General features: G+C 46.1%; 2 protein-coding genes across 2 annotated transcripts in view; one reads left to right on the top strand and one right to left on the bottom strand.

The window, feature by feature from the left end:
- LOC6598401 (netrin-B) overlaps window positions 1-5,339 on the top strand; it is a 64,846-nt gene extending 59,507 nt beyond the window's left edge. The window contains exons 2-7 of the mRNA XM_002023488.2: window positions 2,014-2,202; window positions 2,446-2,595; window positions 2,696-2,812; window positions 2,885-2,950; window positions 3,032-3,263; window positions 3,917-5,339. Of these exons, the coding sequence (XP_002023524.2) occupies window positions 2,014-2,202; window positions 2,446-2,595; window positions 2,696-2,812; window positions 2,885-2,950; window positions 3,032-3,263; window positions 3,917-4,058 (896 nt within the window). The 3' untranslated portion in view covers window positions 4,059-5,339. The remainder of the gene's footprint in view (window positions 1-2,013; window positions 2,203-2,445; window positions 2,596-2,695; window positions 2,813-2,884; window positions 2,951-3,031; window positions 3,264-3,916) is intronic.
- Window positions 5,340-15,312: 9,973 nt separating this feature from the next.
- On the bottom strand, window positions 15,313-16,682 carry LOC6598191 (gamma-butyrobetaine dioxygenase). Its single transcript, XM_026990543.1, has 2 exons — window positions 15,730-16,682; window positions 15,313-15,665 (listed from the first exon to the last, which is right to left on the bottom strand). Exons 1-2 carry the CDS (start codon window positions 16,623-16,625, stop codon window positions 15,347-15,349), a joined length of 1,215 nt encoding a protein of 404 aa, XP_026846344.1. The 5' UTR covers window positions 16,626-16,682; the 3' UTR covers window positions 15,313-15,346.
- Between the last annotated feature and the right edge of the window lie 435 nt (window positions 16,683-17,117).

Genomic DNA, 17,117 nt, shown 5'->3' with positions numbered 1-17,117 from the left:
GCAATGCCCTAAGAAAGAGAAGGTTGTAGGTTGAAATGCTTGCCACAAGAGGAATGAATATTGTCTTCAATCTTTGCCATAGTAATGACGACGAAGGCACGACTCAGCCAGTTCTTGGTCTCTTGGTGTCAATTTTCCATCAAATACTGCGAGACCACACATGATCGTTTATGAAAACCACTTTGCTTTGGCCATAATTCCATTTGGCCAATGGCAGTGCCAATGCCAGACCTAAAAGTCGTTATGCTCGATGGTTTTCCTGGCTTTCCTGGTCCGCCTCGCCTCGGATGGAGAGACTCCAGATGAAGTCGAGTGTCAAGTAAAAATAAAATTCATTTTAATTTGTGCAACGACCACAACGACAGAGCAACGACGATGGGGATGAGGATGACAACGAGATGATGACAATATGAGTGTGTGTGTGTGTGTGTGGTGGGGGCGGGGGAGGAGCAGCACATGTTCTGCGCCTGCTGCAAGGATATGGTTCGTCGATAAGTATTCCAGGGATCGTCCGTGTCTGCGTCTGGGTCCTGGTCCTGGTCCTGGTCCTGGCTCTAGCTCCTGTCAGTGTCTGCTCTTGGTATCCATTGTTGGTGCTACTGCTGCTGCTGCTGCTGCTGTTATTATTTGCCAAATAAACGGACGGATGGACGACCGTTCGCGTTGTCTGTTGCCCCTTTCCCCGGACATCTCCTTTGTTGTCAGGCTCTGCTCCGTCGTCGTCGTCGTCGTCGTCGTCGTCGTAGTCGATGATGCAGACATAAGATATGAAAAATATGAGGCAACAGCAATCACAATAGTCGCACCAGTCCACCAGCCAGGGCCAAAGCCAAAGCCAGGGCGCTCCCCAAGGGCTCCGCACAGCACACAGGCGCTCATGCGTGCTCCCTGCGTGGGCATCGATGGACAATCCCCCAATGCCACGCCAATGTGTGTGGGTGTGTATCTGTGTGTGTGTGTATAAATCACGCTTAATGCCTTCTGCCAGCGATTGGAACGAGGAGGAGGATGCGGATGCGGATGCGAAGGCGAAGGCGAAGGAAACATCCAGGGACGACCATAAATTGCAGTCAAGTGCTGCCAATTAGTTGCTAAAATTATTTTATGATATTGTCCAACTAATTAAATGAACATTAAGGGGCGCATTCGAGTGTCTCGAGTGTGGAAATTTCTGCAAAAATCAATACCAAAATAAACCATAAATAAATATCAAGCGAAAGGTAGCCAACATCAGCCACCATCCATCGTATCATCCTCGGGGCGGGGGGCCGGGGCCTCTGCATTAAGAAATCCCCCCCTTCCCTAGGCGCAGGCCAACATTTTTCATCAATCAAGAAAGGCAACAACGGCAACCATAATCAATCATAGCCAAATGCAGGACTGGGGCAGGGGCCCCCGCCGCACCTGTCCAGAAAATAGAACACGTATAGCAACAATTTCCTATGATTATTAATTATTAATGACAACAGAAGGGGCAGGCTGAGCGGGGGGACTGCCATTAAATGATTAGGTTTCCTTCAGCTTCACTGACCAGCCCCCTCCCCCTTCCGATGGGTTTATCCCCCAGGATGGCATCTCTCCTGCTGCTCCTCTAATGGCAGTTTCTGTGGGAGCAAGCGGCTGCCGCTCGTTAGCCAATCCCTATAATTTGGTACGAACTAGGGAAAGCTGATGAGCGAAAAACTGTTTACGATCGAGGTACAGCTGTGCTGGGAAATGGGTCAGCTCTGAAAGGCAAGGGAATCAAATAATTGAAGAACCTATACCGAGATAACTATCAACAACATATTGTATCGTCGAGTAACCTTTCAGGATAGGCAGACATAAGGCTTTAAAGTAGCTAAAGCTTCATTTATACCATTTTTCTCACTTTGAAACCCAGATATGGATGTGTACTCCTCACGTACCATATTCACGATTTATTTATAGCAAGTAAAAAAAGTTGTATATTTATATTCTAACCAAATGTTTTTCCCCCACTCTCTCTCTTCCTCTGTGCCTCTGTGCCTCCAGTGTGTCAGTGCAATGGACACGCCCGTCGCTGTCGCTTCAATCTGGAGCTCTACAAGCTGTCCGGTCGGGTGTCCGGGGGCGTGTGCTACAACTGTCAACATGATACGACAGGACGGTATTGTCACTATTGCCGCGAGGGCTACTATCGGGATGCCACCAAGCCGCCAAATCATCGCAAAGTCTGCAAACGTAAGTCCCCTCCCCCCACATCATATTCCACATAAATAGATAGATTGAATTAGACAGTCGAGACATCGAGGATGAACGTGGGGATCCTGGGCGGAATACGAAGTGTTCCTTGATATTGATAAGCTGTCATCAATCAGTGGTCTGTCAGATGCCAGATGCCAGATGGGACACCCATCTCCCTCGTAGATGGGCCAATAAAGATTCGCCACTCTTCCCGCTAATGAGGATGTTTTTATGTTTTAGGTTGCGACTGCCATCCGGTGGGATCCACGGGCAAGACCTGCAATCATCTGAGTGGACAGTGCCCCTGCAAGGAGGGTGTCACCGGTCTCACCTGCAACCGCTGTGCCCGCGGCTACCAACAGACGCGCTCCCATGTGGCGCCCTGCATCAGTGAGTACCCCCACCCCCACCCAGATCCAGACTCAGATCCTCCCCCTTCTGTGTACCGGATCCTCCTCTAACTCAGGTTCTCTCCTCCTTCAATCTGCAGAAGTGCCCACCAACGCGAACATGATTCAGGCCGAGAGTGCCGGCGGAGGCGGTGGCAGTGCCGGCAATGGTGACTACAAGGAAGGCGGCGGCTCGCAGGCCGAGGAAATGAAGAAGTGTGAGTACACTCAAAGAAAACCAGCTCGATTTTCCTCAGAAAATAATTCCCCTCTCCTATATCTCTCCACAGATTGCGGCAAGTGCAAGGCCAGTCCCAAGAAGCTCAATCTGAACAAGTTTTGCATGGAAGATTATGGTAAGAGACGCCCTCCCTCTCTCTCTCTCTCTATATACGATCTCTTCCTATTTTCGATTCATTTTTGTGCCTTTATTGCAGCCATTTTGGCCAAGGTTATTGGCCACGATCGCGCCTCCCAGGACATTAGCACGGAAAAGTTCTCGATCGAACGACAGAATGAAATCTACAAATACGAAATCAACATCCAGACGATCTTCAAGCGGAATCCCATGTCGGGCACGACCAGCTCCCTGCTCGGTCGGGGCAATATGATGCTGCTGGTGCCACGCAAGAGCATCGAGTGCCAGTGTCCCAAAATCAAGCTGAATAAGTAAGTACTACTCAATATGGGAAATATTTGCGGGAACCTTTCGTTAGACTGGCCTCCGTATAAGATGGTTCGTCCCTCACAACTTCTAAGTCCCTTCGGAGGATACATCCCGAACCCTTTCTCCAGGTGTTCTCGAGGGTCCACCACTTTGCTCCAACGACTCCAATATAATCGGTTCTCTGAGGACTTGACTTCTTTTTTCAATGATTCCATTATCCTCGAATTGTTCCACTCTTCTGGTTCTGATTTCCAAATCTCCATCGTCGGGATTGGAATCGATCGGACCACAGACCCGAGGACTGAACGGGTAGCAGCTTTGAGGAGTTCTTGCAGGTGGCAAGATGGTCCTTCTTGGTCTGTCCTGAAGCCGGCCTACCTGATCTGACCTTTCGTTGCACTATATTTTCTGCTTTAAAAGAAATGTGAAAGGTGTTCACATATGTATAAATGCACGTGATAGGTGTATGTAACGGGGGTGATAAGTGGTAAGGTTAGCGGTGACCCCGATCTTGGTGGTGGCGAAAACTTCTGAACAGTTGAGACGAACAGACAGAGGAAACCTCTGGCTCCCTATCCATACGCCCCTGTGAATTAATTGCAGTTTATAGTTAATCTAACATTTCTTATTATCTGCTTTGTTTCATTTGATGCAGATCATATCTTATACTTGGACGCGATTCGGAGGCGGCGCCTGGATACCTGGCCATCGGTCCCAGCTCAGTCGTTTTGGAGTGGAAGGACGAATGGTCGCTGCGCATGAAGCGCTTCCAGCGGCGGGCCCGCAAATGCAGTTGAATCGAACCGGAAACGGAATATGTCAGAGCGGATTTCAATTTCATACACTTGGCTAGGTATCGGTTTTTGTATAAATTGTACAGTTTACTCAAGTTTTTGACCTTCTTCGGCATCATGCTATAAATTAATAATCAAAACTCAAACTTAAACTCAAAACTGCCCCCTTAAAAAAATACACACACACACAGAGAGAGAGAGAGAGAGAGAAATCCTAAACACTAGACACGCCTAAAACATCCTCAATAGAATCGTTGGAGATACCCAATGATTAATAATCTTTCTTTCTGGGGGCATTTCTCTAGTCTATAAAATGATTTTACAAACAGAAAATAATACATACTCCCTTTTAATACAACAAAATACCAAAATGCTAATTACAGTTACGTGACATCGAAGCTGGTGGAGCGGAGAGGGGTGGGGTGGAGTGGCGTAGTGGTATGCAGGCCATAAAAAACAGTTATAAATTGAACAAAAAAACAAAGACAAAAACAAGTGCGAAAAACGCTGAACGTCGCGTGTCGCGAGGCCGCCACCAGACCAGACATACAAACAAACATCGGACATCGGACATTCAATGGACAATTGAGGGGGACAGGACTGGGGGGAGGGGATAGACAAACAGGCCACAGTCAACACATATAGTAGTAAGTGCAGCCATAAACCAACAACATGAGCCTTGACCAGAGGGGTGCCAGATGGCGGCAGGCTTTCACACACGCACACGGACACGGACACGCACACATCACACAGAGTTTATTAGGGGCACCCGCCCGAGTGGTGCAAAAGTTGGTCAAGGAAAATGTAGGGCATTTATGCGAATTTGCTACTAGGGGAAAAGTTTCCAGCGTGGGATAGTGGAATGGAACACTTAACACAGAGAGATCTTAATCTGTGACTAATGATGCAACACTTAAAGATGATCTCAAGCTCATTTGTGGATCTGTGGAACAACAAGTCCCAAAATTGAATTCAAAGAGGAATTGGTGTAAAAGATTGCGTCAACAACATCTCCGAACATCAAAACTAAAGCAGAAGGGAAATCAAAGCAATCAATTTCCATGTTAATTATTTTGAACTTCAATCGACAACATTTTCCACATAAATTTGAATACCTCATCGTAAACTCTGATCCATTAAGATTATCCAAATATGTGTTTCAATGTCATGACGCGGAACACCCCTAACGAACGTTTCACAGGCCTTTCAAACACTTTTTGCATATGCCATACATACATACATTCTCTAAGCCAAACATTGATTTCATTTTTCGATATTTGCCAAATTGCTTTTTAATATTTAACATTTTTTGCTTTTGGTTTTTTTTGATCTTCAACGCTTCAACGCTCTCGATTCCGGTTTAGCATTCTTTTTGTTTGGTGGCTGATTGAAAAACTCCTCTCAAGAATTTTTTGTTAATTATGCACATGTTTATTGACAATATACTAGTTGATTTTTCACGCGCCTTTGCATAACAATTTGTTTGATGAATGCATCAATAAAAAGTCAATTCGAGACCCGCGCCGTTTCGCCATCAAACAGAAAAAAATACTCATTTAAAATGCATTTATTTGAATTTAATATTCAATTTGAATTATGCATGCAAATTGCCCTGTTCTACTCCCCTCTCTGTCTCTCTCTCTCTCGTTCGATCTGAATTTGTCTTTTTCTAAAATTAAAGACTGAGAGAGGGAAAGATTGATCGGTGTAAAGGGCTTTGCCGGGGAGGGGGGTGGGGGGCAGAGGGAAGAGTTTTTGTAACTCGTTTTCCAGCATGTGTGTAGGCCATGGAGCACTTGAAGCGTCCGAAAACTCATTTGTGGGGGAACCTCTTCATACAGTGATACCTCAACGTTAACGTGCAACCGGCAAATCGCCCATGGTTCCCAGGGAAGGAAGAGTTTTCCTAGGGTTTTCTGTTTTTTAGCGTACCGAAGTATCGTAGATCAACTACTCAGACTACGCCCATTCGCCAGGTGATGGCTGCATTCCCCCTTAGCCGGTTTCCACTGTGGCAGCGCGATATGCATCAACGAAGCAACAACAGACAACATGGTTCCACACGTTACACAAATTAAAAACAAAAAAAGCAAAAACCAAAAGCAAAAGCAAACAGAGACCGAAGCGTGATATGGGGAATGAACTTCGTGGGCTGATGGCCCCCCCTCCCCCTGCTACCCTCGAACGATTGCAGTTACATTTTTTTACCCCGGCTGGCACGCGGATTAAACATGTTTCGAGCTCAAAATGTAACATGATATATGACAGCCAAGTGTCGAACTTGATAAATGTTTTAATGAATTTATTTTCATGTTTATGTTCGGCCTGCCTGTCCAATGTCCGATGTCTGCTGTCCGCCATCCCCTGTGTGTCCGCCAAGAGAGTGACTGAATCGAGATCTTTGGGACACATCGTCAGAGGTACGAGACACCTACTCTGGAGCAGCCGATAGCTGGGACTGGGACTGAGGCTGAGGCCTTTTGTTGCCATTGCCGTATGATGTGTCGGATGGCTGTCGCCTCATTCCCATTCCCATTCCCATTCTCATTCCCATATGCTCCCCTCTAGAGCCATTTACCATTCACAAGTTATTCAGGTCCGACCATGACCATGATGTATGATAAATCAAAATGGGGGCAACATATGCAGGGACTGTCGGACAGTGGGACAGTCAGCAGCAGTGCGGCGGCATTTAAGCCGAGATTTGTGTTTGCATTCACTCTCCGCCCAGGGACGCATAATTAGCCCGGGCTCTGGCTCTGGCTCTGGTCCGGACTCTGGTTATGGTTCTGCATCTGCATCTGGATCTGGCTATCCGCTGACCAACATGGCGTATGAGTCATAAACACACGTGTGTCCACCACAGACACGGACGTGGACACCGATGGGGACATGGACATGGACATGGACATGGACACGGACCCTGACATGGGCACTCTTTTGGGGTGGGGTAACGCGGAGAGGGAGTGTGTCCTCGAGCCAGATAAATGCAAAATTGTCAACTGTAAACTGTATAAATTTAAACAACATTTTTATGTGCGTTATCGTTACCCAACGCTGTGCAAGGTGGAAGGGGAAAGGGGAAGGACTAGGAAAGAGGAGTGTAGGAGATCTATCTTCGCGCCTTTTCCTTCTTTTCTGTAATGATCCTTCAAAGAATTTAAGGAAAGTGACGTTTCTGAGTCTTTCTTATTTTTCTGTGGGCCAGTTCTATCGAAAGATATTACTGTGCACTCGATCCATTTTAAAGTCATTTTCCTAGTGGCTATCCATTCTACAACTTTCTCCCATCGGTTCCCTGTAGATCTTATAGCATTCTGACATTTATGGTTTATTATGGTACAAAACGTCCATTGTTTCCCTTCATTAATAGATCTTGTCACGTCTGGCCGGGAAATACTCGTAAACACTCTTTACCTGGACAGAAAAAAGGCATTAAATAAATGTTGGAAAAAGTGCGATTCAGCGGGGAAAAAAAAAAAAACAAAAAGTACAGCAGTGAAATGGGGTAATGGGAAAATGGTGGAAATTCAATTGCGGGTTCCATCGCCGACCATGGCCGGCTGTGGCTGCCTGACGCCTGCCTCTTCCCTCCTGCCGCCTGCCGCCTGCCCTCATGCATATTTAAATGAGATTTTGCGTTAACTGAATTTTGTCAACGTGCTGAAGGGTGGAAGGGGGGCGTGGCCAGTCGGATATAGTACGAGTGTGTGTGTGGGTGTATGGCCATGAAAAAGCATATTAATTTATATACGGATACATATGAGAATGTACGCGTATAAAGCATTTATATATATTTAAATAAATTGGGTTTCTTTCTTTACTTTTTTTTTTTTTATTATTTTATTTCGCTGTTCATTAAACGAGTGATGGAAGGGGGGGAGTGGGGAAGTTGGGGCAGCGGTGGGCGTGGCATGGAAATAGGCGTGTTGTCGCATATGTATTTTAAATAGGGTTGCCAGAGCTCCATTAGCATATAAATTGATGCGACGATGATGGCAGTGGAATGAGCCACTGTTCTCTTCTTTTAACCACATTGCATGACGGGGGGGTGAGGTATCATAGGGGTTACGTAACTGTATCACTAGCATTCTGGTAACAAAAGATTTTCAATATGCCCACCAAAAGAACCTAAAAAACAAAAACTTAAAAATATGAAACAGTATATAGCACCCACAAAAATCGACTGCAAGAACAACAAAAGCAACAACAAAAACAACAACAACATCCCCAAGCTGACAAATTGACTTCCGTTTCCGCAAAAAAAAGAAGAAAAAAAAATTATAAAAAATGAAAAAAATATACTCTTTGAGAGAAAAGAGAGCGAAAGATGGAGAGAAAGTACTTAAAAAATACTAAAAAAAAAAAGGAAGAGCACGTGAGAGCGTGGGAGGAGTGGGATGAGTGGGAGGAGATGCAAAAACATAACCAAATTAGTCATTAGTCGATATGTCAAGCAGTTTATTTATTTAAACCACATTTTTTTCCTAATCTTAACGATAAATGAATATATAAAACATAAACGTAAACGTAAACGCATAAAGGATAAAGGATATATGCAAAAAGGATACACACTGTATTTATATATATATATATGTTACGGAAAGATCGGAGATCGGAGATCGAAGTTTCGGTAGTGCATTCTTAGAGAACATTTCCCCCTATCGTTTCCCATATTTGCATATGCCTTAAGCATATCCTTCACTAATCACACATATCCTCTAGCACACACGATTAATTCGAATAGAATGTGTCTTTTTTTTTGCTGTTTTTCGTCTAACTAATGCGAATAGCCAGTGTGTGTGTTTGTCCAGCAGAAAGAATTATTCATATGATAAGCTACGTATATACAAAACATATATCTATAGAGTGCATACATACATACGCAGATACATACATATAATCAAAATCAAAAAAAGGAAAAAGAAAAGAGAAAGTCTTTTTTTTCTTAAATTTTTTGTAAATACTCAAAAACAGAAGACGCAGGATGAGGGAGATGACGGTAATACAGAAATGATATCAATTTTCATTATTGCTAAATATTTTGTTGAGCCACGAAACAAAAAGAAACAAAAAATACTTACTGCAAGAAAGCAACAAAATAAAAACAAAAAACTGTAGCATGCGGCAGAAGAATTCACATTGTCTGATATTAAAGTATTGTAGTTGGTACTTATATATTATATAAAAAATCTATATATATATATAAATATATACATATATACATAAATCTATGATTAATCATAATTATACACACCACAAAACACAACACAATACAGTAAAAACATATGCAATTTTTGTGTGTCAAACGGAAGGCAAAAACTAAATATATCAAAGGCAAGCAGTTGGAGCCTCCGACTCCAAGTTATATATACGAAAACAAAAAAACACAAGAAAATATATATATACACATATATATATATATATATATATATGTATATCATTTATGTGTACTTGAAAAAGTAAAAAACCGAAAAACAAGCAAAAACAAGCATGAAAGTTTAATCGAATTAAGTGGACAAATTGCTAATAATAATACAATAATAATAAAAATAATAATAACAAAGTCAATTTCGAAGGATTCTTTTCATTGGTGGGTGCTGAATATTTGTACATACCCGTGCATTCCTACAAATGGTAAGTTTTTCAGCTTGGACTCACAATATTTATAATATTTTCAATAAGTTCTATTATTACTAAAAGATGTCTCTCCCACAGGCTTGTGAGGTTTCTTGTGGAACTTGAACGGGCGGGACTGATAGCTTTACTAAAAAGTATCAATATTTGCTGGATTTTTATACAGGTCCAAGCCAAATGTGGTATCATTTACTACAAATTGTGCAACGGAAGGCGTCCTCATACCTGCCGCGATCTACAGATTGGCCCGGCATTTTAAGAATATATACAGTTGGTTCTACTGGGAGTGGTGGTCTTATTAAAAAACCGATCCTTTTTACTCTACGAGTACTGAGCTAGGATGTACCGAAATGCATATAGGTACATTTTTCTGTTTAAAAAATACGTAGCACACTTTTCGGCTGCACAGTGAAATGAACTTTTGCCTTGGCTGCAGAAAGTGGAGCAGGAATAGACTGTAAAGACTGTCTGCTGCGCAGGCCGCAACTCTACATTTATACCCGATACTTAATCAGTATGGCTCTCCTCCGGCAGACGCCGCTAATATTGAACGACACGACAAAGAGTGCGTGCGAGAAAGACAGAAAATCAGTCTGAGCGTGTCGTCGGCTCCGATCTGATCCAGATTCGGCTATCTGATAGATAGGGTAATTTTCTATGATTGTGCGTTTTTAATTTTCTCGTATCTTCAATATTGCTGCCACAGATTTTCGTCCTTTTCGGGGGCGGAAGTATACGTTTAATGGTGACATATTACAGAAGTTTTAGTCTTTAATTTTTATTGTATAATTATTATTCTTGATTTTTATTGTATAATTATTATTCTTGCTTTTTATTGAATAATTATTATTATTGATTTTTATTGTATAATTATTCTTTTTGATTTGTATTGTTTTTGCTTAAAATAAAATTACAAAAATGTAAAAAAAGAGGGGGAATGAAATTTTGCAATATACGTTTAATAATGAGATCTAACAGGAGTGTGGATACCAAATTTGGTTACTCTAGCCTTAATAGTCTCCGAGATTTGAGGATGCCCCAGATTCTCGTCCTTTGCGAAGGCGGAAGGGGGTGTGTCGAAATTGTTAAGCTAACTGTCATGGTCCGATATCACAGGAGTGTGGATACCAAATTTGGTTGCTCTAGCTCTTATAGTCTCTGAGATCCTTGAACTCACATTTTGCCGACCATGAAACCTGTGTGTTAGAGAGAAACAGAGCGAGAGAATGAAATTGTTTTCTTGATTCTGCCTATAATAATTTTACAATCTAGTTCAGATTTTGCATTCTAGAAGATATAGTGATCCTCTACGATTCGGCTACAGACGGACGGACGGACGGACGGACAGACGGACAGACAGACGGACGGACAGACAGACAGGGCTCAATCAACTCGGCTATTGATGCTGATCAAGAATATATTTATGTAATTTATGGGGTCAGAAACGATTCCTTCTGGACGTTAACACATCCATTTTCACCACACATCTAATACTTATACCCCAATACTCATTTTGAGTATCGGGTATAAAAAGAAGATCATGCATCAGCTGTATTACCATTCTGTAAATGAATTCCCAATTAAAATTACGCAGCGTTCAACAAAACTCCTTCGACTACTCCTGTGCTGGGAGCAAAAAGATACGGGGCTCCATTCCGAATAGGAGGGGCATTAACATCAGCATCAGCCCTTCTTATTGATTTTGCATTTGCATAAGCAGTTTATTGTGCCAGACACCCAACCCAATCATGTCTGTCCCTTGCTCAAGTTTTAGTCCTAGTCCAAGTCCAAGTTCTGGTCCTAGTCTTAGTCCTACGAGTTGTCCTGCAGAAGTGCTGCATAATCACACTTTTGGGAGGTTCGGAAATCTCGGCACAGCACTCGACACCACTCATCGCAGGGAAAGGGTGGTGTTCTGGCTCGTCCTTGGCCGGGGAAAATTAATTTAAAGCGCAATTTAAGTAAAATTTCCGCCCGGGGGCTGTTTTTTAGTTTTATTTCGAGCTTTGGCTCTCATCTCTCGCTCATCCGTGGGTGGGTCTGAAACTAATATGTACGCATATTTATCAAATTTCATCGCCCCGGGCCATGGTACTGGAACTGGGGGGTGGCTGCTGCTGCTGCTTCTGCTGTTGCATCCGTGCCGGGGTCTGGGCCCGGGACCCAGTCCGAGTCTGGGTCCGGGTCTCTGCCTAAAATGTACATTCATTGTAGTTGCCCAAAAAATGCCTTGCAGCGTTGGAGTTTCGGCTGGGGGGATGGGACTTAGGATGGAAATGGCAATGCGGATGGGTATGGGTATGGGTATGGGTATGGGTATGGGTATGGGGATGAGGATGTTGCGAGTCGGGAGACGGAAGTCGACCGCAATGCAAAGCTGCGGACCAAGTTTTCGGGCTGGCAAACTTAACAAAGAAATAAAAAACGATGAGAAGTAAGTGCCAGAGCATGTCACTGCTGGATGATAGACAAAAAAAATACCCTCGCAAATAGAATTCCAATGAAATTCTTGACAATTAGAGGTTTTCTTGTGTAGGTTCTCGCGTAAATATCAGTAGAAAATAGCGAGATAGCAATTTTCAGCGGCTTCGGATGATCTGCAATCTCCACTCCATGAATTTCGTTCCCAAAATAATTCCAGAGGATATCAGGCTTCACAAAAAATCATTCAAACTTCGCGGGCTGGTGGGTGGATGGGCTCATGGGCCGGGCCCGTTGCCCTGGCAATGTGCAAGGGACGCGTCGCGTCGCGGCTCCGTCTGTCAGCGGCAGACAGTGGTACAACAAAACCTACTTTTTGCCTGGGCTGTGCCCCCCACGCCCTAGCACGCTTCATAAGCGCAACGAATGAATTTTAATTTGATTAAAGTGAAAAATTGAAAAATGCTTGCCCCGGCAAAGCTCTTTCACTCTCACTTTTCTCCAGGACTTTATTAAACGTGCTGTGTGGGGGTGGGGAGGGAAGGTGAGGGGCAGACGGGGATCCCGGACTCGCTGCTACCCTGTTCAAAGATATGAGGGGATTAGTTGGCCAATCAGCGGAGGCAGGCAACTGGGATTTTGTGGCCTGCTGCACAACCTCATCAGCGCTTTGGGTTTTGGGTTTAGGTTGGGAGTGGTTTGGGGGTTGTGCGGGGCAGAGGGGTTGCCATGGCTAGAAATGCCAAATGCCAAATGCCGATTGACGACCCACCCACCACCACCACCACCACCACCATCAGGGCGAGATATCCTTTAGAGGAAGAAAACGGAGACGGAGAGCTTAGGCCGCATTAAACCTTTTTCCTCAATAATGTTGTTTTTGTCCGTCCTTGTCCTCGTCGTCGTCCTCGCTCCTCGCTCCTGACAACATCTCCACGTTCTTTGCTCAAAGACTCATTCATTCGGGCGGGGCGGCGGAAGCGGCAGCCCCCTAGGAGATGCTTAGCCCCGGCTAAGAAGCATTCTCGTTCTGGTCGTCTGCTGGAATTACGCCGCTTGGATTTCAAGTGCTGCCACTTGTTGTTGCAGCAAATGTTACACAAAAGTTACAGAAGCAGCCAGGCCCAGGACTCTCCTCCTTGGATCCCCGTGGAACCAGGAAGATCCAGAACTGTGGTTCCATAGTTGCAAGTTGCCGGAGGCCGAAAGCCGGAGACGCCAGTCGAGTATAACAGAATTTTGCACTGAACCCTAAACGAGGGGTGGTTCGAGGGAGGGTGTTTCGGGGGGTGTAGTGCTAGGTGGGGGATGCCCATCCACATGGGGCGCATTGTGAAGTGCAAAAAAGGCGCATTTTACAAGATTTTTATTACATATAAATGCGAAAAGTATTAAAAAAGTTAACTTTTTATAGACTTTTCATTTTCTCGTCGCTTTTCCAAGCACTGTGGAAGGGGGGCCGGGGGAAGGGTGGGAGTGCAGAACGAAAAAGAAGTTGTACGCTTTTCGTCTGGGCGTCATGATGCGTGTTAAGGGAATACACTCCATTCGCCCTCAAACATTTGCACAGGGAGCCATGGCTCCATGTGGCATAGCATAGGCTACACATATCCCCGTGCTTTTCCACGTTCGTACTTTCCCATGGAAAGGCCTTTCTGTGGCCACAAGCAGCAATTGTGTACATAGATGGGATGGATGCGCTACGTTCAGCGAGTAAGATCAATCGAATTATCTGCGAGTGATGCTCTCCCGAGGATTCCCAGCCGGGAAGTATGCAGCGCTTTTTGATCAGAATGCGGAGCAATCATTTTCATTGCCTACTTCCAGGCAAACGTTATTCTTGGGCGTCAAAGTGTACCAATTTGATGCAATATGTACCCAAATGAGTAATATTTAATTGAATTATACAAAAGGGAAGAGTTTCAACACAATTTAATGATATTTACAGAGATATCTGCCTTAAAAATGGAGCTTCTCATACATTTGCATCCCCAACTATCCTTCATAGAAGGACTATGAGTGAGAAATATGGGTACTCGAGCTACCGTTGTACCACAGATTTTGTCCGGCAAAGCGGAACCACAATTACAGCGACTTCAAGAGCCGCTCCAGCCGAATGCCAGCCGCAAAATCTCTTCTACAACTCCTATACTCCGCCGCCTCTGGGGCTTTTTTTCCTGCTTTTTTCCCTCCTTCCCACTCCTTTAGGTTTTCTCTTTTTCCACTCGTTGTTGCTGCTGCCGCTGCCGCTGCTACTACTGTTGTTATTGTTGCCAGTGGCAGAGCAGGGATTGGGGATGCGAATGGAGGTCGCCGTTGCCGTAGCCATGTCGATGTGGAGATGCTGGCTGTCGTAACTGTTGTTCGAAATGTTTTCCAGTTGCCGGCGGAGTCGTTGGGGGTTTTCTTTTTTTTGTTACCACAGACTTTTCATATTTTTCTTAACAATTTTCTCGACGCCCCCCACCCGCAACCCGGCACTTCAGCACACACTTTTTAAATTTTATTTTATTACTATAACAAGACATAAGTAGGCATAATGGAGCCCTATAAAATATTCAAAAGGAAATTGGCATAGAAAGTTTTTTGCAGCCCAAGGCAGATTTCGGTGCGGCCCAAGGACCCAAGGACCCAAAGACCCCAAGGAGATGCCACCTCAAGGAGCGCGTGTTAAGCGATTAACGGTGTTTTTCCCGCACTAGAGGGTTAATGCACTCCAAAACTCCGATTGCCAGTGGAAACTCTAGTGGGAAGGTGTTGGCATTTGTCTGGAATGCTCGCTCGTAAGCGATTCCCCCCTCCCATAACCCGGGGGCCAGGGGCCAATTTTCTCAGCCTCCCACTAGGGCTGCCCCATTCCGTGACCCATTCCCCCGCCGGCTGTCAATCATTTTCACAAACGATTTGTCAGGCAATGCCGCGATGCAAATAAGCAACGACATCCCCATTCCCATTCCCATTCCCATCCCAGTGGCCTCCCAGCTCCCAGCGTCATGAGTTTTTACAACTTTTCATTTTTGCGCTTGAGTGGCTTTAACTGCCTAAATCTCAGCGCCTTAGGCTTAATCCAGATTAGGGGTGTGGCAGGAGCATATGTGGCATGTGGCAGCCGCGAGGAGGAGCAGAGCAGAGCCGCGCAGAGAACACTATTCAAATTCTCAAATTCAAAGCTCTGCCGTCAAATGGCTTGGAAAATATGTTTCTTTTTAGGGGAAGGCTTTTGCGCCTGACTTTTATTGGATGGCGGGGCGCTTCTTGAGCACCCGGAGCCGCGAGTAGATGATGTCCCAGTCGAGATAGGCCCCCACTATGTAGCGGGAGTTCTGTTCGGTGTCGTCGTAGCCAGTGCGTCCATGGAGCAGGCGGATGTTGTTGAAGGTCAGCACATCGCCGGGTCGCGTCTTGAAGGCGTGGGCATCGTCGCGGGCCAGGCGCACGAAGCGCGAGTAGGACTCGTACCAGGGCTCCACCTCCGCCAGGGGCACACTGAAGTGGCTGTCCCGCTGGGGCACACTGTGGTTGATCCGCGTGTACTTGCCCTCTGAGTCTAGACTGTTGTTGGAAAGAGTTAGAGCAAAAGTTAGCCAAGATCTGATCTGGCCTGGGAATGCCTTACCAGATGGCGGGCGCCCGCCAAATGTTGTGGAACTCCCGGCCATCCTCGCTGCCAATATCGTTCCAGTCCACGGGTGTCCGGCAGAGTCGCTCAAAGTCCTCGGGATGGTCGCTGCGCAGGCGGTCGGCAATGTGGAAGGCGTCCACCAGGAGGTTGCTGCCTCCCTGGGACTCAGTCTGGACGACGCAGTGGAGGATGTTCACGCTGGGCTTGTACTCGTAGTAGGGCAGGTCCGTGTGCAGGGGCAGGGGCAGCGAGAGGTAGGCAAAGTTCTGGGCCCCCGGCTTGGCCTGCACCACGAACTCCTCCCCGTAGGTGGTGCGCCGTATGAAGCCCACACGCTCCGCGAGGCGCCGCACCACACCCTCGTCCAGCGGTGCACCGCGCAGCAGGGCCACCCCATAGACGGCCAGCGCCTGGAGCCACTGTTGCAACGCTGCGTCCTTGGCCATCACCTCCTCGTAGTCGAAGTGCTGGGCCACCTGCTGGAACTCCGCTCCCGCCCAATGACGGGTGGCGGGGCGGTAAAAGTCCTCCAGGTACGCCCGCTGTCGGTCCGCATCGAAGCTGCGCTGCCGGAGCCAGTCCAGCGTGTAGCTGCTCTCGTGGGCATCGCTCCAGCTTACGTGCACCTCACCGGCGGCCTCGTCCGACCGGATGCTCAGGGGCCGCACCGCCGTGTCGAAGGTGTCCCAGTCGAGGCGACGCGACTGTGAGGTGTCGTGGAAGCACTCCGAGCAGCGGCAGTTGTCCCGCAGCCACACACCCGGAAAGGTCATGGAGGAGGCGGCACTCTCTGGTTCCGGCTGAACTTCGATGCTCGTTCCCTTGACAATCTTCGCGTGCAGGTGTCGCCTGCCCTGCCCCAGGGCGCGGCCTAGTCTTTGAATCCACATTTTAGTGCTACGTCGTGCTCGACTCGCGGACAGTCTCTGACTGAGCGAGAATCGGAGAGAGTGAGCTGCAGCCCGAGATGTCAGATGCGATATGTGAGAAAGTGAAATCTGAAATCAGCTTTTTGTGTAATCAGCGGCTGGATTGGGGCTTTGGACTTTGTCTGCCAGCTCATCGCAAGCATCGAGAGACGACGACGTCGCCGACGAGTGGAGCTTATGGGAGGGGGGGAACTAGTTCCCATGGAATGCCTATGGCTCCCCAGCAGATGTGACACTTAATCGGGCGATAGTACAAGCATACGTATTGCTCTGATTGTGCTTGACCTACGGCCTCAATCATACGATTGTTTCAACAGTCCCCTGATCTTGGAATGTACTCTCCTTTGAGATACTAATTAAGATACGAGTGACGCATCTGTGGATATGGAGAGATATTGAGGACACATACTTCTAGCACTTCTACTGCAGCAATTCCTTGGTCTTTAGATGTTT

Source organism: Drosophila persimilis, unplaced genomic scaffold (assembly GCF_003286085.1).
Source record: "Drosophila persimilis strain 14011-0111.01,24,50 unplaced genomic scaffold, DperRS2 tig00000579-arrow-pilon, whole genome shotgun sequence".
Classification (NCBI taxonomy): Eukaryota; Metazoa; Arthropoda; class Insecta; order Diptera; family Drosophilidae; genus Drosophila; species Drosophila persimilis.
This window is presented reverse-complemented; position numbering and strand designations above follow the sequence as displayed.